The sequence below is a fragment of the Lagopus muta genome, chromosome 1, assembly GCF_023343835.1.
Source record: "Lagopus muta isolate bLagMut1 chromosome 1, bLagMut1 primary, whole genome shotgun sequence".
NCBI lineage: Eukaryota > Metazoa > Chordata > Aves > Galliformes > Phasianidae > Lagopus > Lagopus muta.
This window is the reverse complement of record NC_064433.1, coordinates 48,874,471-48,895,860: the sequence shown is the minus strand read 5'-3', so window position 1 is coordinate 48,895,860 and position 21,390 is coordinate 48,874,471. Positions and strand designations below refer to the sequence as shown.

Below are 21,390 nucleotides of genomic sequence, written 5' to 3'. Positions count from 1 at the left end.
CAAGAGATTTCTCTGGAGAGGCGTTTCAAACAAAGAACACCTCTTTGTTTACTCTATTCCAGCTCACTGGCTATGGGTGGTGCCATCTTACCCTTTCATTCCTTCAAGGAGGTGTTCTGTAGCACAGGAGCAGAGCCCACCTAGTGAGATTGATTCCTAGCCCTGAAATTGAACTAAAGCAGTTTACTGTCATTAGAACAGTGATTTTCTGTTCCTTGGTTACTTTCAAAAGATAAATCTGGTGAAATTTATGTTATGCCTCCTAGCAAGCTCTCAAGGGTAGGCACAATCCTCTCCCCTGCAAAATGATGGAGAATGTGTTGTGAATCCATTTCATTCCCACCTGACAGCTTTCTTCCCCTTGTGGAGGCCTAAACCCATCACTACTTGGCCTGTCCCTTACTCCCAGGGCAAGGGTGATTCACCTCTGTTTGGGACCTCCCTCCAGGAGTCTCCTTGTACTACTGAATACAGCTTCTGAGCGTCCTGGAAGAAAATGTTTTGTAGGACAGAGGTCCAAGTCACTCACATGGTGTACAGCAGCTTTTTTTGGCTACATCACAAGCCACCAGAAGTATTCTGAAGGCCATAGGGTGCTGATGCTGGGAAAAGCAGCTGTGATCAGCATGGGTTATCCCACTAGGAAAGACTCAGGTGACTTGCAGCGATGGTCCCAGTGTGCTGTATGCCCAAATATCTACTGGTTATGCTGCGTGAGATGGAGTCATCTTTGAGGAAATGCTCAGCAACATACATCCATATTCTGCTGTCATGGTCTGAAATGACAGGGGAAGAGGGTGCCATGCTGACTGAGAAATGGGAAGCAGCTGTCAAGAGTAACCAAGGTCACTAGTTCCCAAAGCTGTCCGACTTGCCTAAGTAACTTGTTCTAACCTGTCAGGAAACTGTATGTTTGGTTCTGAAGGTATGAGATAAGTTTTTACTATCTGTATTATGTGAGAAGTGAAAAATCTGAATGGTTCCATCAGACAGAGCTGCCTATGTTCTCTTTCTAGCCTGGCATAGAGGTGGAGACAGATACCTGCATCTCCACAGGGGAGGAAACTAAGTATGAATCTGCAGCAGTTTGTGACAGTAGTTAGATTTATCTCGGCAGTCCCTGCCCCATGGAGAATGAAGTCTAGTGATTGGTTCTTTCTGGCCTGCAATGGAGCTGCCAGTGTTTTCCAGAAAGCTCTGCCTTGTCATTCTCTGTATAATGTTGGGGTAAAACAATATCAATGGACATCTATATTTTTGAAGCCTTGCAACATCATGTTCACCATTCACTGGAGGTGCTGCTGTTAGAATAAGCTGTATGCAAGGCATGGTCAGAGCATGTCCACTGAAGCATGTGAGCTCTACATGCTGAGTAAGGGTTTCATTTCTGGCTGCTGGGGCTTGCAGGGGCAGAGACTGAGAAAAAGAAATGCCAGCACCTGTTACAACAGCCATCAGGGGATGGGCAGAGAGCTTCATTTTCTGGGTTCTATGGGCAGTGTTTCATACTGATGGTCAATACAAAGTATGGTTGTGCCCCACACATGCCTGGTGCAGAGCTTTATTTACCCTGAGTTCTTCCAGGACTTCAGTTTGTTCAGAGGTGAAGCAGCAGACTTGTTGGTACAGTCAGAATGTGCTTACTAGTGGCACCATCAATTATCTGTAGGACTTGGCAGTTAATCACAGGGTAGGGAGACAGTCAAGTCAGTCAGACATCTCTGTTTGCAGTAGCAGACCACAGCTTGGGCATCAGCACATATTCAGGCAGAGTGCTCTGCTCTGGGATGAGACACAGTCTTGCTGCTGAAGACCCTGGCGGCAGGAATAATGTATCTGTTGAGAGATGTTTTCTTTTGCTATTATGTTCCCCAGTTCAAGCAGGCTAATGTGACTCATAGTTTTCTCAGTGTCCTTCCAGCTTTTGAAGTTGGCCTCCTGGCAAAGACAACTTCCCAGGATTACTGTAAAAGCAGACCTCTTCTTCCCATCGTCCAGTGTGATCCATGCTTGCCCTGGTGCCCTCCGCTCAGTGGAAGCAATGATCTTCCCAGGGATTTTGCAGCAGTTTTGTCACAGCAGCCAGTTGGACACAGCAGCTGAGTCCTATCCAGTTGTGAAAAAGAAAGGCAGGCAGCATACAGGCACCTGGCAGCCGTGATGAAGATCTAGTAAGAAATGGAATATGATGATACACTTCTTGCTGAACACTTGGCAGGGAGCTCGTATGGAGGCTGCAGTGGGAATAAGCCCTGTGGCTGCTGATGGAAGAGGCAGTCATTCATCAGGAGAGACGGTTGTAGGTAGCTGGGAGTCCTCAACTCCCAGTGCACCCCAGGAGCTGAGGGGTTTAAGCCCTCGTTTTTTCTGTTTCTTGTGGGCTGTTTTGTTTCACCCCACTGGCCAGCTGCAGAACTGCCATGCAAACTGACCCCAGAATTAGCAACTTCAGCAGGGAGATGAAAGGATCATCCCTTGCTGTCATAAGGGATACTTGTGCCTAAATACAGCTCACACAGGTGACTGAGTAACCCAGGCTGCTGTACTGTCCCCCAAGGGCACACGGATCCTCCAGATAGCATTTTCTTATGACTTGAAAAGACTTCCTGTAGCTGGGAGACATGCATGGCAGTGCTGGGGCTTTGCTTTTTGCAAATCCTCAAGTGGAGAACTGTTGTGCCAAAGACTTCTATTTATTTGGTTGCCATAGTGCATAGCTAACACTATATTGTCTGGCTTTAGAACAAGGGGTGGTGCCACAGCCGGAGGCACTTTTGTCTGGCTTAGTCTGCTACAGCCTCATGTGATACTAATTTCCACACTGCTGGTTATCAGCAGCCTGCCAGGTATGTGTCTTGCCTTTACAAATACAATCGTGTAGCGGCAACAGCAGCAGCTTTGATTTTTGTTTTACTCCTAATCCCCTGGGAGCGTACATGCCCACTGGATTAGTGACCAGCAGTTGGCAAGACTCCCGTGAAGAAATGCATAGGGCTTCATTTCGTCATGCATTTCTGAAAAAGCAGCCTCGTGCACCAGAATTACCTGAGAAACATGTTCTCTGCCTCTTCAATCTATTGTGACTTCTGGAACCACTTGGTTTTTCCTTTTGCTGGTTCAGTAGATTTGAGTTGAGCTTTCTGGCTGTGCTGCAGAATGTGTTGCCTGATAGATTATATGGCAGATAGCACTGGGCTGATAAAAGCCAGTGTTCCAGCAGTACTGTTGTGTTATTTCAGCCCCATAGGTATGGTGGGTCAGTGGCAAACTGTAATTTTCTTTGAATGCCAAATGGAGATTAAAACTACTGTTGAATTGCCACATTTGAGAGCAAGACACCTTACTGCCTTCTATGATATCCCAGACCTCAACCCTGTTCATCCTGCAGCTGGCCACTTTAATGTGTTCTTGGTGGTCACCAGCATCAGTGAAGACCAACAGATGAACAAGTCACATCACAGATGCCACCAGAGAGGCCACCTTACAGGCAAGTAGGCCAGAATCAACACTGCTTTGCAATAGAGATGGTGGTTCTCCAGAAGTCCTTTAGCAGTGAGAGCCTTGCAGTCAGCATGGGCAAAGGCTACCTCTCTGGATAGCTTTTCACAGAGCCAGAGGGCCTCTGTCTGCCACATCTGCTTTGTAAGTCTGGGTCTGACAGATGCAGAGTGGTAACCAGTAGCTTATGTAGTGTTTCCTGAGAGATGCTTTGATTCTGCACCACCCTGCATTTGCAGCTTTCCTTTTGCCAGATGATGCGTGCAGGATCCACACAACCGCTGTTGCTGGCAGAAGCCAGCTCCTCTGGGATGCTGCTTGTCTGTCTGTTCCTTATGAGATGCTTGAGATCAGAAGTGAAGGCATGGCAGGTGTGGGGGCTGCTTGTGTGGTTAGCAGCTAGTGAGCTGCTTACTGATTTGCCACTTTTGTGCTTCATGGTTGGTTCCATCACCAGGATGTTCCATATACCCGTGCCCACAGCTGTTGGCTTGCAGTCAGGTTTGGTCTTTGATTTGGAAATGAACAGGAGACACTAGCATTGTGTCCATCAGTGATGGTATAAAGTTTAAATGACTTTTCAGAGATTTGCTGAGATAATGCAAGACAGTGGTGATATGGGACTTGCTTAGGTTGTTGGGTTTTTTCCTGCACAATCTGTTGGTCATAATCCCAAAGCGTCCACTTGTGATGATGACAAGTAGAAGGCCAATTAAGCTAAGTGGCTGAGAGGATATGAAGTGTGGGTGTTTATGGTTGTACCTCTATCCAGAGATTGTAATTGACTGCCTGTGAAACTCGAAGTAAGGGCACTATGAGGGATGGAAATCTGCCCAGAAATGGCTTTAAAAAGTATTAACTAGAGGACCCCACTCCGACTTTGGTGTTTCAAATGCCCGGTGTAACATGAGCCTCTTGGTCCAGAAGCAGCTCCTGCCTTGTGTCACAGCCTGGCTTCCTCTCCAGGAGATCCTCAAGCTGTGCAATAGAGCTCTCTCTGTGCATAGCAAGGAGGATGTGGGTTGCCCTCCCTGCAGGGAAGCAGGGATTAAGCACTGGGGCAGCTCTTGCAGAGCTTGTCTGTACATGGAGGTACGCTGCAGGGGTTTGGCAGTCAGGCCTGGTCAGTGCTGGAAGTTGCCAGGCTGGCTGTGCTCTTGGCCAGAAGTCAAAATGCAGGAAATCATGCTGAAGCCAGCATTAGTTTTATTCCCATCTGGTATTTCAGTGGCCACCAGCTAACTCTGGTGAAGGAGAGCTGGGCTGTCTCTGTTTTAATCAATTAGTTTCTGGCACATGGGTGCTCTGGGAGCTGCCACTGTGGCATTTTAGGGGGTGTGTTTTGGCTCTGCTTGCCTGAGGTGCTGGTTCTCTTCCCCAGGCTTCTCCCCGGGCTCCCACATCGAGCACCTTTGACCTTCAGATGAAATTTGTGTGTGGCCAGTGCTGGAGGAATGGACAGCTGGTGGAGCCAGATAAAGACCTCAAGTACTGTAGTGCCAAAGCCCGCCACTGGTGAGCAATGCAACCTTCTCCCCACCCCTCCTGAAGGGCAGGAATTTCTCCTCTTACATTCTCTGAGGCTTCATTTGGCATAGTTGGAAGAGGTTGTAAGGTTTCCTAGCAGCCTCTTTGTCCTCAGGGTATTTTCTAGTGAGCATTGCAGGTAGCTGTTTTCCAGTTTCCAGCTCTCTTTATTACTGCTTGTACCTGCTGCCAGCACTGTGCATGGTGCATCACAGCCAGACTCTTAATCTTAGTGCTTGCAGTCCAGCTCCTGCAATTCCCTTTCCTCCAGCTGCTATCATTACTCCTTAGCAAGGTCACTAAAATAGTTCTGCTCTGCGCTTGTTTGTACTCTGTGCTGTTTGAAGATGTCTGGCATGTCACTATTAGCAATTATTCAAGGAGTTGTACTTCTTTTTAAATCAGTTTCCTTAGCCCTCTCATTGCTTTTGTTGCTCTTCTCTGACATAAGACTTATCTCTTTGTACCTCCTAGTTATATGGAACCCGTTGGGTCTGATAGAAAGGGAGTATTGGCTGGAAATAGGCCATTGGGCCATGGAAACTGTGGCTCCTCTCACCCAGGCAACTTGGCAGCACAGGATGGAAAGGTTTATAGGACATTAGTTCCCAAAACACAAGCCACATAGGTACAGTTCAGCATGCTATTGCAAATGTTAAGGCCTTTGATGGAAAAGACACAGAGGCAGGAGTTGCTGGAGGAAGTGAGAAGGAAAGGATTACTTCTTAAAATGGGAAGATAACACCTCTGTGCAGCTGCTGAACTGAGCTGAGGCTTTTGCCCAGGGTATTTCCTGGTGATCACTTGCTGATGCTGCCCGAGAATTAGTACTTAATGTTCATAAGACAGTGCTTGTAATGACTTGCATTTCTGCTGTACCTTTCAAGCAGAAAATATTCCTAAATGTTTTCTACGGATCTTGTTGCACAAGAATTGGCTGTGTCAAAGGGTGGAATGCAGTTTAGTAATTCATGGTGATGCCACGCAAGACATGGGGGAAACTTTTGTGGCTTTACAAAAAGATATATCCCAGAAAACATGTAAGAAGTAGTGGGAGAAATCCTCCTAAACACCCTTCTTCAGACTCCTCTGCCAATGATATCTAGGAGCAGGTAGATAGCAGCAGGGACAAGCTAAACTGGAGGATCTGGTCATCTCTCCATATTCAAGAGATCTCTGAGGAAAGCAAAGCTTTGTTTTGCTCTTCCTTTTACCTCGACTGATTTATTCTCTCTTCCTTAGTTGGACAAAGGAACGTCGAGTTCTGCTGGTGATGTCCAAAGCGAAGAAGAAGTGGGTGTCTGTCCGACCACTGCCTTCCATCCGCAACTTCCCACAGCAATATGATGTAAGCCCCATAAATGGCTCAGCCAAGTGCCCCTTTCCTCCCACCGTTGTGCAGTGCTTTGAGGCATGCTCTGTTGTAGACCTGTCTGGGAAGCAGGCACGTGATGTTGGCTGAGGTGTGAGAGCAGGACAGACTGAAGGCAGCGAGATCTCAGATGCATCCAGAAAAATGGTGGAGCAGGAAAAGGAGCAGCACTCATTTGAAACACTCAGTTACACACGTATGCAAGTTCCTGTTGCTGTTGTTGATGCAGTCACCATCTCTAGAACTGGTTGGCACAGGGTTTGGAGATGAGGTTTAAGGCTTCCCTTAGGTCAAGGTTTCTCAATGTGGGTGAGAGGTGAGATGGAGTACTGGGGAGAAGCCTACCCCTGCCTTTGCTGTGTCTGGACTGCTGTCTAATTGTGAAATTTGCCCAAATTGTGTTTTGAAAGCTGAACTAAGAACTCAGTTAAAAAGCCTCATGCTATGAGGAAGGCAACAGATATCCAACCTCTTCCCCCAGCTCCAAATATGGCAAACAGTTATCACTCTCACCCTTTATTTTCCTTTCTCCCTAAAAAGGAAAAGCTCCTCTCCTTGCTGCCCCATGGGATCCCCTGTATCCGTGTCCAGGTGGAAGGTGAGGCCTTTGGCACTCTCCAGTTGAAGGCCTGTTGCTGGAGGCTGGGAAGGGGCAGCAAGAGATGATTATGGTTGCTGCAATAGGAGATGAGGCCCCCATGAGTTGTGGGTCACGCAGAGAAAGTAGGTTGCCATAGGCCTATCTTTGCCTGCTTGGAGATGGCTGGAGAATGTGTCACCTTTGGGGCCAGCAGGAGACATTGTTGGGTCTGTCCAGGTTGGTCCCTGCTGTTTTCCCCATGTGGGAAGGGCACTTAGAGAGAGGCCAGGTGCTGAACTGAGCTGCCTCTGTGTTTATAGGGAGATCTTACCTTTCATGCTATAGAGAGCTTGAGGAAAAGAAGCATCAGTTAATGATACATGATGTGTCCTGTTTTGTGACCTCTCCTGTGTGCAGTTTAACACCCTTATTGTTTTTTTGAGTCCATTTTCCCCTCCAGCAAGGAATGTTTGCACAGATGCTAAATTTTGCTCTCTGTTTTTTAACAGTTATGTATCCATGCACAAAATGGCAGGAAATGCCAGTATGTGGGCAACTGCTCCTTCGCCCATAGTCCTGAGGAGAGAGACATGTGGACCTTCATGAAGGAAAACAAAAGTGAGTGTGGGAAATGTGGGCTGTGGATGCAGGGTCTGTTCAGGCTTATTCCTGACAAGGTGTTGCCCTGGCAGTTCCCCAGAAAAGCTTCAGCTGAATCCCACACAGCTTTGTGCCCATGGGAGCAGAGAAGGACTCGTGGAGGGACTGTCAGCTCTCTGTCATCCGTTGTTTGTTCAGACCAATGGCGAGCTGGGGAAAAAAGATTCTTTGCAATGCCCAGTTTTTCAGGTGCTTACCTAGCTCTGGTGGGAGCTGCTGATAAGCTTGAAGGATTTCCGGTCATTCAGTTTTTGTGCTTGGATGGAGGGTCTTTCTCTGCTGTGCCAAATGCAATTGTTTGTTGTGGTTCAAGAGCTTTTGTTAGTGGGCCTTTTTTAAGCACATCAGACCAGTCTGGGTGTGTTTGTTCGAGCATGAAGGTGAATCTTCAAACAACAGCATTGTTTCAGTTTGGGCCAATTTGCATTAATTATTCCCCATTACCTTGAGTTCTTCAATTACCCTTTTAATGAGGGTAATCACTAATCACTAATGCATTGCATTTAGAACGTCACACTGTTATCTGCAAATTCTTATTTTTCTGTGGCCTATCTCACAAATTGATTCTCAGCAGCATCCCAAATGGGTTTTAAACCAAAAGCACCAAGACACATGGATTGCACTCCTCTGGGTAGGGTTTGAACTCTGGGGCAGGCTATCATTAGGTCTTCCTCCCCTCCCTAGTGCTTCCTGTGGCCAGCTTGCTTATGGGCTCTCCTCCTCCTTGAGCACTGAGGATGAAGTGTAGACTTAGAGGAAAGGGATGGATCCGAATCCAGCCCCTGCCTTCACTGTGGCTGCAGTGAGACGCCTACTGGGGTCAAGCAGAATCAAACCTGATGGAGAGTCTCCTCATGGGGTGAAGTCCATGGGGATCTTGGGGCACCTTCTGTCCTTCCTGAATGTACCTGTTGTCATGGGTGCCCCTTGATTCGTAAAAGACAGCTTCTCATGACAGGCTGGGGAGATGTAAATTTAGCTCCTCTGCCCACAGCTCTTACCTGGGAAGGTGACACTGAGCCTGCTGAGCACTGGCCTGAGCTCTGATGGCAGGAGTTGCTGCACTGGAGAGGGGAGGAAAGGGTTGCCCCACCATTCATCCTTTTCTTGTAGTTTGTGCACGGTGCGGGAGGTTGTCTGAGTGACTTCACGGGTCGCCTTTGTGCAGTACTAGATATGCAGCAGACCTATGACATGTGGCTAAAGAAACACAATCCTGGGAAGCCTGGAGAGGGAACACCACTCACTTCGCGAGAAGGGGAGAAACAGATCCAGATGCCCACTGACTATGCTGACATTATGGTAAATAGCTAATCTCTTGTCCTTCATCCTTCTCCTTCAGTGCTCCAGGTATAAGCCAGCAGGGGCTGAATTGCTCTTCTGGGAAAGAGCCTGTGCTGATGTAGGTTAAATGGACAGCTTGGAGCAGCACAGATGAGGTGGGAGGGGATTTACCTGGGGCAACAAGGCTTTGGACAGCTTTTCTGTTAATCCTCAAGTGAGTAGGCGTTTCGTGTGGGCTCAGCCTCTCCCCAGGATTCCTGCTCCTGGGGAAGCTGGGAAAACCACTGCTGGCCTGTGAGAAAAGAAGGGGAACCTTAGAGATGAGCTGTGTGTGGAGCACAGAGACCTGAGAAAATCAAAGACAGATGTATCTCCTTAGCCCAGGAATGGTGGCTGGGGAAAGAGTTTGTGCTCCTGAGGGTTCTTGTGCTGCCTGAGCGCCTCACAGTCAGCTTGAACTGTGGGTAGACTCAGAGCATCTCCTCTGCTTGCCTTCAGCAGCAGCATAATGACCAGAAGATGATGCGTCAGGGAAGAGTGTGAGGTCTTAGAGTGAGGCAAATATCCAGGATGCTTGGGAGGGAGATTGGGAGAGGTGATGCCAACATAAGGAAGGCCAGTGAGTGTGAATATTGATGCACTAACTGGCCTTTTGCCCTTTCTGCACCCATTAGATGGGCTACCACTGCTGGCTCTGCGGGAAGAACAGCAACAGCAAGAAGCAATGGCAGCAGCACATCCAGTCAGAGAAGCACAAGGAGAAGGTCTTCACCTCAGACAGTGACTCCAGCTGCTGGAGCTATCGCTTTCCTATGGGCGAGTTCCAGCTCTGTGAAAGGTACCGTGCACACAGCTCTGTTTGATCCCAGAAGTGACAACTCCTCAGTGGTAAAAAAATACATTTCCCAACACGGCTTCAGAAAAGGAGAGCAAGCTTCAAGTCTGCCCTTTGTAGCCGTAATGTGCTCTGCTCTTGGTCTGCTAAACAGAGTCTGCTTGGCTCAATTCTTGGGGGAATCCCAGATGCTTTATTAAATTGTTTGAATGGCTCACACCCTCTGAATCAGTGCCTTGAGGTGCCTTCAGAAGGCTTCTGATGGTTAGAAATGCCGTTTTGGTTAGAGAGAAGGCTGTGTCTCTTGTGGCTGCTTTAGAATTTCCTGGCACTTCCTCTCTTGGGTGGTGGCTTCTCCTTGTCCCCGCTGGTCCAGCTCTAGCTCACACCATTTCATTCTTTTGACCGAGTCTCCTCATAGGTGCTGTTATTTCTGCGTCCAGCTTCTCTAGTTGTCTTCCTTTGGCTGCACGCAAGTTGTAGGAGAATCACCTCCCCCTTAGCAGGGAGAGTCTGCAGCCAGTTTTGGTGGGCCCCAGTGGAGTCTCACAGACGGAGAGCTCAAACCCCCTGTCCCGGTGGGGGATTCCTGCTGACAGTGCTGCTTGTGCTGGCAGGTTCCAGAAGAGCAAGGCCTGCCCCGAAGGAGAAGAATGTCGCTATGCCCACGGCCAGGACGAGCTGACGGAGTGGCTAGACCGCAGGGAGGTGCTGAAACAGAAATTGGCCAAAGCCCGCAAGGACATGCTGCTCTACCCCAGGGACGACGACTTTGGGAAATACAACTTCCTATTGAGGGATGGTGTATAGTAAGGGCCGGGGGGGGGGGAGCCTGTTGGCTGGAGAAATGCAGGGCGGGTTTTCTGAGTGAGGCAGTAGCAGGGCGAGCGAGATCCGTGTCTCGCAAAGAGAACTTTTTCTTTTCTTTTCGTTTTAAGATTTTGAGACGATGATTTGTTAGTGGTGAATGAAAATGTGAATTTGATTCTCCTTGGCCAGCGAACGCCATGCTCACCGAGTTTGTGGTCCATCTTCTCTCTGTTATTTCCCCTAAATTCTCCTTTCTCTCCATCTTTTTGTTTTTGCTGTCCTTCGTTTAAAGGAATGGATCCGGGCCGTATTAGGATGTGAATGAGAATTTCTCCTTATCGATCCCCTGCCCTTCAATTGGGGCTGTGGCTGCAGAGGTCAGGAAGACAGAGCTGGGAGAAAGGGCTAGACATCTGCTGAAAAGGGGACCATGAAGTTCATGTTCTCCTTTTCTCAGTGCTGCAGAGCAAGCGTTGCAATTGGCCTGCTTTCTTGGGAATTCAGTACCAGAAGGATTGGGAATTGAGATGCAAGGAAGAAAAGCCACAAGATGTAGCTTAAAACATCTGGGTTTAAACCCCTACTGATTTTATTCTGCTGAGGCATCAACTGGAGCTGAGGGAGGTGGGGGGTAACAGCCATCTAGTAGAAAGAGTGCAGCTAAAAGCAGCTAAGTAATTACACTTCTTACAATGGTGGGAACTACATTGTAAGAAGCTATAGACTGTTTTGGCTGACTGTAACCAGGAAACAAGTTGGTGATGCCTCACTAGATGTCTTTCTCAAGTGTGCAACGTGTTTTTGGAGTGGGTGGTTTTGGTTTGTTATTTGTCTAGTCTTACTTGCACCAGTCAGACATCAAAGTCATCTATGAGGTGTACTGGAGACTGTGACCTGCCGTGTGTCACTGTACTCCACACAGCACAATCAGTCAGGAAGAAGGCTGTAATCAAAAGGAGTCTGTATTTCTCTGTCTGCTTGTGTCCCAGAGGGATGCAATGAGGTTCCTTTCTTGCTCTTTAAGTGGCATGTGTTGGTGGTTTTATACTGCACCAGCAGACGATGAGTTGATGGTTGGACTAGATGATCTTAGTGGTGTTTGCCCACCTTAATGATTCTATGAACTGGATGGGGATTGAATTAGAAGGACACCATCAGGCAGCGTGGGTGTAAGGTGGAGGGCCTGGCACTGGTCATGCTTTGCTGATGGGAATTCAGCTTGAAGCATGTTTACAAGTGCTAACTGTCCAGTCCAGACTCACTGGACCTCAGCACACTGATGGTTCTCTGTCAGGGCTGAACCCCTGTCCAAGATTTTTGGTTTTCATGGTGGCAGCAGTGAGAGGCCTCATTCTGTATGCCAGCCTTGTTCTTTCTGGTGCTCCCATCCTGTAAGCAGTAAACATGTCTTATCCTGAGCTTCCCTCGCATGTCTCCTGCATCCAGCTGTGCTCTGCAGTTTTGTTTGCATGGATGGCATCATCTTCTCCAGCACAAAAGCTTCTCCTTCCCTGCCTTCATGATGATGTCTTTTTTGTATACAGACTCCCAGAACAGCAAGCTGAGAGCCCTCGGGGCTGGCAGACAGCACTGTATCCATGGCAAATACAATTTGGCTGTGTTCCACATGGTGCTTCGGCATTGTTGAGTCCTGCTTTACCCTGCCTGCTCCTATATCCTTTGGGTTGCCAGCTTTGAAAAAGATGGGACATGGTAGTAATATGCAGGAGATGCTGTGGGAACAGCTGGCACCTTTCTGAACCAGCCTCCAGGTAGCTGCATCAGCAGCACTGAGATAGTTATGGCCCAGGAGCAGAATGTGCTCCATGCTGGTCTTGGGTCTTTCTAGTAGTATGATGTGCCCCAAATAAGCCACATGTGCCTCTGAGTTTGTTTCGTCACCTGTAAAAACACAGAGGGGGTCATCGTTTTCATGGGAGGTTCCCTCCTTGGCTGCACAGCACCTTGAGATCTGCCCTGAAAGGGGCCTGGGCTGTAGCATCCAATGAAACATGAGTGGCTTATGGTAGATCAGGGAGAGGAGGGGAGGGAAGTGGCCATTTCCAGCTCTGCCCGTGTGAGAGGTGAAGGATGAGAGCCAGAAGAATCTGCACGGATGGAGAAAAAGAACAACCAATGCAATATCAGATATGGCATTTTTTGAGAGCTTAGGTACTGTGTTCTCTCTGTTCTTTGTTGTCCAGATCGTATCTTCTGCTGGTGCTCCTTGTGCTGGTCAATTTTATGAATAGAGAAATGGAGGGGAAGTGATAGGCACCAGCTCCTGGGTTATCTTGTCCTGCTGGGCAGAGATGCCAAGGAACTAATCTGGACTGGGAAATGTTGGAATATGTTTTTATTTTTAATACAAATCTGCATCTCTAGTGTGACTCAAGCGTTCGCTGCGCTGTGATTTCTCATCCAGTAACTTGTTTTAGGTTCCAGAGTGGGTCGTTGTCCCCTCTCCCTGTCTCTGCATGGGGAGCTGAGCTGCTCAGTGGGACTGGAATGGGGAGAGGCCAAGCATGCGTGAGGGGAGGAAGGCCCACGGTCACGGGTGTTGCGTTGAGTATCTCTTTTTGTTTTCCCTGATATGATAACCTGGTCTGTGGTGTTGCAGTACTTTGTCACCAGACTTGTTTTAGTGTGTATATATGTGACCCCTCCCATGAAGCATATATACACAGGTATTAAATATATCGCTCTATATAATATTATATGTGTGTGGTATCAAAGGAATCTTTTTAATGAGGGTAAAGGAAAAGGACTCGGGCCGGGAAACGCAGCATCTCCATTTAAAATATGAAGGCTTTTATTTGGATTAGGGAAAGGGAAATAACAGAGGGGAGGTTTTATATAGATAGGTATAAATTCTGAGATGGGGCAGGTTTACCTGTTCATGCTTTTAAAACCCCCTAGGATGTCCTTACAGTCCCATCTCAGTGAAAGGGTATTATACTGCTAATTAGGGAGTGAAGCTTTCACAATAAGGCTTTGCTTATATTATCTAAGAGGACATTGTAAAAGGCAGGAAGCTTCACACTTGGCTTCCCAGGCTCACTTTATCGAGTCAAGAGGTTTTTCTTCAGCACGTGATGTACTTTCAGTAGAGATGCTTGGTGCTCTCAGCTGCACAGCAGTTAACCCCACAGGTAAGTTGTAGGGCTGCTTTAGCAATGCATTCGCACGACCCTCTGATAACTCTCTCTTTTATTCATTCTTCTGAGGGAAGAACATTTTGCAGCGTGGAACCAAGTCCGAGGGTTATTAACAATGCTTTGATTTTATAACATTAGAAGAAAATCTCACGTCCTGTAAAATAATCACACACACAGAATAGAGACTTTGATTTAGATCAGCTTGTTAAATGCTGAAGGACTTGGTGAGAATCTCTTCCCAAATCCTTTGGTAAGGGTCAAGGTGTAAGCGATGCTTTTGTGAGCCTGACCTTTACGGGGAGAAGGAAAAACAAATCAAATACCCTATTTTGCTTGTATGAAACTGTATGTCAAAAACAAATGGGTTTTAGCAAGTGAAAGGAAAAGATAGCAAGGGGATGCTGCACTTCTGAGCTGGGTAGTAATGATTTCGAGTCCTTTAATATGTCTTTGTATTAATATAATTTAAGAATACCACGCTTTACTATTAAAAAAGAACTTAGTATCTTTCATAAGGTCTAGTATCAGGATAATAATGTAGATGTTTTAACAACATTTTTGGTTTTGTTCTTAAAAAAAACAACAACAAACTTGCTTCTTTTAGCCTTTGTAATAGAAAATAAAGGTGTGCACTTTAAACCCTCTTCTGATACAGTGTGTGTTTGCATTTTTCAAGTAGCCCACAATGGCTTCTTACCCAGGTTCCAGTTTTCCTTGCTGTAAGGAGGGAAGCAAGGAGAATACTTCTGGCATTGCATCATTTGTGCTTTTTACCTTCCTTCCATATAACCTACTGCTCGTCTTGCCAAGTAGAAAATTGCATACGTTTACCAACAGATTCTGCAGTTCACCTCAATCTAGAGATTGCTCTGCTGTGCAGGCTGCTCTGTTCAGCTGGATCAGCCAGTTGTGCACCTTGGCAAGGAAATGCCCTCGTTCCCATCCCCAGTCGCATGCAGCTCAAGCCATGGAAAGTGTTGTTGCAGATTCCCCCTGGTGGGATGCTGTGTGAAGGTCATACCTGGGGGACAACAGCAGTATGGAAACACTTGTTAACAAAACTTTCTTTTTTCTCTGCCTGTACATGATGCAGATGAAGTGCCAAAACTGAAGATGTGGCAAAGACAAGGGAGTCCCGTGGAGGCACTCTGCTACTGCTGTACAAACTCCAAGAGTGACTAGAAGGTCAGACTCAGTGAGACCTCAGGAGGGGAGACTTGATCTTCCTAATGTGCCCGGATGCAAACATGACAGCTCAGGGCCTTCTGGTGAAAGGAGAGGCCTGAATACGATATTAGAGTGCAGGGAGAATGAAATGGGTGCATTTTTAAATGCATCAACTGGGTATATACAATTCGAGAGGCATTTGTTTTAGCCTCCACAGATGACTGAGACCCTGCTGGCAAGAGTAAGTGTAACTTTTCCAGTACAATGGAGACTGAAACCCTCAAACTGTGAGGCAGACAAAACATAGGGAGAAAAACAAAAGTACTAACTGCAGTATTTTCCTGTCAGACCTGAGATTCAGCTGTAAACTCCTCACCAGTGTTTCTTTGCTGAAGAATAGCAACTTACACTTTAAGGAGGCAGGAAAAGGAGTGGTGGCTTCACCCTCCCAGGAATTTCAGCAGATGTGAAGGCAAAGGGGAGAGCACAAGGTCAGCCAGGAAGGATTTGGGTCTGATGGCAGAATGAAAGTAGCTAGGGAAGGGACTTTCTCCTTGAGAGGTGAGAGAAAGTCTGCCTTTAATGTCACAGTGCAGCAGTATGGCAGAGGCAACTTGCCTTCCAAAGTCCCTAAGTTGCAGATGGAATTCCTAAGCAGTTTTGTGATTGAGTGTGTCTTCCCACACTACAGGGAAACATTTCTGGGCAGTGGCAGCAGGTGATGTAAACATGGTCATCTCTGTTAATTGTTTGTAGCCGCCATTGCAACCAAGAACGGGAGCGTGTTGCATCATGCCTGTGGAAGGAGAGCTGGAGATGATTTGTGCCCTGAGGGAGCTGGAACTTGTTGAGGTGGGTCGCTGGCCAGGGAGGAGAGCACAGAGTAGGTAATACTGTAGGGCACAAGGTGAGGAAAACATTGGGCAAAAAGTGATGTGCTAAATAGTAAAGGAGAGAGGCAAGGCTGGATGGAAGTGTCTGGTACGGAGGGAAATGGAGGAGGAAAGGCTGCAGGAGTGCAGGCTGGAGCAGAAAGCTATTTGGTGCGAGGCAAAGGAAGGTGCAGAACAGATGGATAGGCATGTATGGGGTGAAGCTGGGCAGAGGTCTTCTTTTCTCCTGGAAAGCTGTGAGTGCTGCTCAGCAGCTCCATCCTATGTCTCGGCCAGCCTCACCCCTTTATCCCCAGGATGGGAGGGGAATGGCCAGAGCCCATGTGTTCCTATTAACTTCTCTCCCTCACACTGGCTGGATTCTTGCTTTCTGTTTCTCTGCAGTTCCCCCTCCTGGCAGGAGCAGCAGGTCCCAGTGCCCCCAGGGTAGGGGTGTTGTTTCCCAAAAGCAGATCCAGCTGCAGCTGGGATAAGAGCAGGGAACAGAAAGGATGACAGCTCTGATTTATTCAGTGCCCTCTGCAACAGCTCCTGAGATTGCCCTTCATGAGTGCTCCTCTCTGTGGTTTAGCTTATGGTTAGCAGTTCCCCAGAAAGCTTCTTTTCTTTTTCTTTCTTTTTTCTCTTTTTTTTTTCTTGAGAGCCTTGTGAGGTACAGACAGCAATGTTCCAGGAAATAGGGTTATTTGTTATCATCTGGGATAATCCTCCCAAAAATGACATTTACCAAGGATTGAGATGGAAATCTCTAAACCCAGATGCCAGAGTAGATTTGGCTTGCTAGGAACCGGAAAAACACTCAGTGCTGGAGGTGCTTTTCCATGCATTTCTCTGTGGATTTCCTTTCTCTGATTCAGTTGTGGGCCTTCAGTAGTGCTGGGGCCCTCCAGGCGGACAGTCAGGGAGGATGAAAAGCTGCATACTTTCTGTAATTGAATACTAAGGCACGCTCCCCTGTTTGTACCCCAGCAAAGCTCAGCAGCAGAGACAGAGAGTCCTAGTTCCAGGGAGTGAGATGGCCTCTGTTTTCCTCAGCCGAATGGCTGGAAGATACCTACAAAGTTTCTGGATGTGGGGATCCACATCCGCAATGCAGAAGTGGATTTTCAAGAGAGACTTTCAGCAGACTAGATTGTGTTGTTGGAAAAGTAGGCATTCGTGTCTTGGCTTTTGGGGATCAACTGCAGCCAAGCTGTCCAGGCTTCTTGTGAGACTGGCTATTTTCTTCCAGCTTGTGTTCTTTCCCCAGACTCAAGCTAACTCTTATCTATCTATCAGGTTCTGACCTCTTGGGCCACAGCGCTGCAGGGTTCCTTCTCCTGCCAGGGGTCACATTGTTCCTGGGAAAGGTGAGTGAGTCTGGGATAGGTTGGCCACGGGATGGCTACGATCACTTACCAGCCAGCCTCTCTCTTTTGAGAAGTGGCTGCAAGAACATGCATCTTCCTTGCCATGCCACCCAACCGTCTTCCACAGACCCTGGCAGAGGCCCAGCAATTGCTGTCCTTGGATTTCCCCATCCTTCCTTAAACACCTTTGTTTTTTGTTGCTCTTGGCTTCTCCTGGGCTCTGCCTCCTGCCGTGGGTCTGATAAAGCAAAGGCTTGGAGAGCTCCCAAAGCCAGCTCTGCCCAGGCTCCCCGAGTATTTCTGGAACAGGGAAATGCATAAAAGCAGCTGTAGGCGTCCTTCCTGCACATGGCAGCACAACCTTGGGTGACCCTGAGTCCTTCTCACGTTATCTCCCTACCTAGCACCTACTTTTCTGGCAAATGACACCACACAGGGAAGGCCACATGCAGAACAACAAAGATGCCGTGAGCCTGGCTGTCGCGTGAGCACCCCAAGAGGTGGGCATGTCTTGGCAGCAGGGTAGGAAGGAAAAGCTCATTAGTTTTTGGCACGTGTTTTGGGAAATTAGTTTTTAGAAATACTTTTTGCCTCAGGCAGGAGATGTAGGTGATTCCTTCTGCTCAGCTGTGCTGTTTGCTCAGAGGTTCCCAGTGCTGTTGATAGGGCTGCAGGAGGTGCCTGTTCCAATGCCAGCCCTGGCTTGCAGAGAAAGCAAAGCTGCTGGCTGCCTCCAGCCATGGGCTGTATCCCTGCAGTGGGGAGGCACAGGTACTGAAGGCTGTGCCAGGGTCGGGCCAGCATCAGGGGATACAAATAGAGCGGCTTGCAGCAGCAATCTGTCCTTGCTCAGGTACATGAATCACTCACCAGCCCTCTTCCACACAGGGGTGCAGGCATGCGTACATGTGAATGTATGCAATGACCTGTCTGGGGAAGAAGTGGCCCATTAGAAGATGAGAAGGGGGCTCAGCATAATAGCTCATCAAACCTGCCTGTCCATATCTCACGTTGCTACTATCAAAAAGGCTTTTATGCATGTATTTCATGCACCTGTCCGCTAGCAGCAGTATCTTGAGACTATAGAAGAGACTCCAGGATGTGGGCAGACATTCTTTCAGAAAGGTTGTGGTAAAATTTTTCCTGCCAAATAGTGCCTGCCAAAGTGAAAAACAAACACCTACTAAGCCCAATGCCCCATGCAAATAAATAGTTAAGTTCCCCAGTGGAGGCTCTCATTGGAGCACAGTATTTATTTGTCCTAGGAGCTAGCACGGGAAAAAAGAATTACGGATGTCTGGAAAGAGGCAGTGACTGACCTCTGGCAAAGGGTTTGCTTGGGCAAGAGAAGAAAGAGGAAACCATTTACCAGGCTGGGTTTGATGAAAGAATTGAGGCTGGAGCCTCCACCCAGTCCACGGGGAGTTTGATCTGTAAGACCTGCAAGAGGAGACCATGTGAGGTGATATGGAAATTTCCAAATAATGGCTGTGCTGCCAAAGTGGATGCTCTCAAGTGGCTGAAAAAAGAAAGCTGTTCAAGAGCAGCAGGGCTTGTAAAGCTTCTAAGGGTTTCTACAGGCTTTTATCCTTATTTCCAGGTATACCTCAGAGGAGCAGCAAACCTTATCTGTCACCTCAAAGTCCTCTCAGTACTGCTGGCTCTGCCTGTACCCACACTATTGTCTGCTAGGGGCAATATGTGCTTTGGGGTCTCAGCTACCAATACGCATGCCCCAGGTCAAACAGAATAAAAACCAGCAGGTTTTCTTGCTGAGGAGTCATTAATTTGACTCTCTTCTTCCTAGCTTATCTGTCTAGTAGAAAAAATATATTTAAACTTATTTATCCCTTTGTCAAAGCAGATAGTGTGTTCTGGGTAAGGGAGGGGTGAATAGATGGATGGATAGATACTACTGTTGTGTAAGCCTTGTGTCCTTATCAAGTCAGACAAAAATGTTTTTTATTTTCTAAGAGGAAACATCCCATTGGATTACTGAGCCAAGCTTTCATTTCATCTGAGGAAGCTGAGATGGCAATTAGTAATAATAACCATAAATGCTGCACTTTTGTCAAATGTCCTTGCTGCTGGGAGGCTTCCCATAAGATGTGCTCTCATGATACACAACTAAGCTCCCTTATGAAACTGTGGCCTCACACTGTGCACCCAGATGCTACCACACAGTGCAAGACCCATAGAGACAATTTTCAGGAGTTTCTGCCCAGGAAGGCACCCAGGCATGCCACTGTCTCATGTTTTGGGACTGAGATTGGCTGTGAAAGACTGGCATGAGGGAAGGCAGCAGAAAGGCAGCTGCAGAAGTACTACTGATGTGGCCCTTTAAAGAGACCAAGGGAACATTCCTGGGGCTGAGGGAAAGTTGGTAACATTTAGACCTGTACGAGGAGCCTTCTCAGCCAGCTCCTTGCAATAAACAGAGCTGTATCAGAGAAGTCCAAGTGCACAAAATAATTTCTTGGAGCCTCAGGGTGTCAGGAAGGCAGACGACCTCTGCAGCAGGTGCTCTGCAATTCCTGGTGCAGTTTGGGCCTGCAGAAAGATCCCTGCAAAGACAGCAGGAGAATTAGGGTTTTGAAATGAATGTATTCCTGGCTTCTGCAATTTAAATTGTTGTTCCTGGAATCTGGCTCTCTATGTCACATTCAGTGTACCCTTCTCTGTGGCCACCCATTTAGAGCCAGTGCAAGTTGACTGTGGCTGGTCAAGTGTGTCAGAAAATCTACTGTGAGTGGCTGACCGGGCTTCTGAGTGATGGAAAAGGTTGCTGAGAGCTGCACTCACATGGGATTACAGCGAAAATGAATAATGAACTGATCTGATAACAGTGCAGCCAGAACAAATTCTGCAATCTATGGCCATGCCCGCAGCTCTCCATGATGACACAAAGCCAACATTTCAACTCCATTCACTAAAGCAGCTCAAGCTTTCTCCATGTCAGGGACAAGAGGGCAGGTGGATGCTCTGCACTGCTTTGATGTTAGTCCATACCATGATTTCTGCTTCTCTGGGGCTGGATATTGGGGCAGTGTTGATGCATCCTACCAGTGATGTTACCAAGTTCTTCAAAGAATCACAGAATGGTTGGGTTGGAAAAGACCTTAAAGCCCACTCAGTTCCACCCCTGTGCCGTGGGCAGGGCTGCCACCCAGCAGCTCAGGCTGCCCATGGCCCCATCCAACCTGGCCTTGAACCTCCAGGGATGGGGCACCACAGCTCTCTGGGCAGCCTGCGTCAATGTCTCACTACCCTCTGGATAAAGAATTTCCTCTGAATATCTAATCTAAATCTCCTCTCTTTTAGTTTAAAACCTATTACTGCCCATGTAAAACCTTCTCCTGATTGAGAGCTTGATTTTCATCGGGTTGTGAGTCAAGAAGGACACATGGTGTTGGCAGGAGAATTTGTGGACATCGCAAACACAAGATGAGATGTGCCTTCTCAGCTCTATACACAGTAACTTGTAAATGCCCACTGAAATTTAAGAATGCAAGATTTTGAGTGACAGTTTCCTCCCAACAAACCTAATTTGCCAAAGCAATAAATGTCAGCAACAGGACTAGAGGGAATAACCTCAAGTCATATCAGTGGAAGTTCAGGTTGGATATTAAGAAAAAGTTCTTCTCCAAAAGAGTGGTCAGGCGCTGGCACAGGCTGACAATGGAGGCAGTAGAGTTACCATCCCTGGAGGTGTTTAAGAAACACTTATGTTGTACTAAGGGACATGGTTTAGTGAGTGTATCCTGCCGTAGCAGGATAGTTGGACTAGATAACCTTGGAGGTCTTTTCCAACCTTGGTGATTCTATGACTCAAACCACTGCAAGTCAGGAGCAAAAAGAAACAAAGGCACTTCTGTTCTCATTATTGCACTCAGCAGGAGAAGACCCCAGCACATGCAAGCCTCTCCTTGCCAAGACAGATCCCTATAAAGAAGATCAGATCTTTTTCTTCCTGTCTCCTGTCGATCCTCCACACTAAAAAAAATCCTTCACTAATAGAAGGGGCTTGCATGCTGCAGATCTTACCTAACCAGCTGTTATCAGAGTACTCTCAGGGTACATGAACTTGCCTCACATCACCGCTTTGAGAGGAGGTTGTTGGATTTCCAATAAAACTCTGTGTCGCTTCTGAAGAGAAATTCTGCGCTTTGTGCCTGATGCAGACTTGATAAGGAAGATGCCTTTCACTGTTAATCAGTAGGGACTTAGCATGGACACACAGTAAGTGTTACATCATAG

The 21,390-nt window shown here is 47.5% G+C and overlaps 1 protein-coding gene across 10 annotated transcripts in view; it reads left to right on the top strand.

Annotated features, from left to right (window-relative positions):
- The window catches only part of ZC3H7B (zinc finger CCCH-type containing 7B), a 45,122-nt gene extending 30,754 nt beyond the window's left edge, over positions 1 to 14,368 (top strand). For 9 of the 10 annotated variants that reach the window (XM_048927743.1, XM_048927226.1, XM_048927571.1 and 6 more), the window contains exons 18-23: positions 4,880 to 5,013; positions 6,268 to 6,373; positions 7,487 to 7,595; positions 8,806 to 8,939; positions 9,596 to 9,759; positions 10,374 to 14,368. In XM_048927743.1, coding sequence (XP_048783700.1) covers positions 4,880 to 5,013; positions 6,268 to 6,373; positions 7,487 to 7,595; positions 8,806 to 8,939; positions 9,596 to 9,759; positions 10,374 to 10,566 — 840 coding nt within the window. In that variant the 3' untranslated portion in view covers positions 10,567 to 14,368. Of the gene's footprint in view, positions 1 to 4,879; positions 5,014 to 6,267; positions 6,374 to 7,486; positions 7,596 to 8,750; positions 8,940 to 9,595; positions 9,760 to 10,373 lie in introns of those variants that run through there. The other variant, XM_048927655.1, reaches the window with a different exon arrangement.
- The last annotated feature ends 7,022 nt before the right edge of the window (positions 14,369 to 21,390 follow it).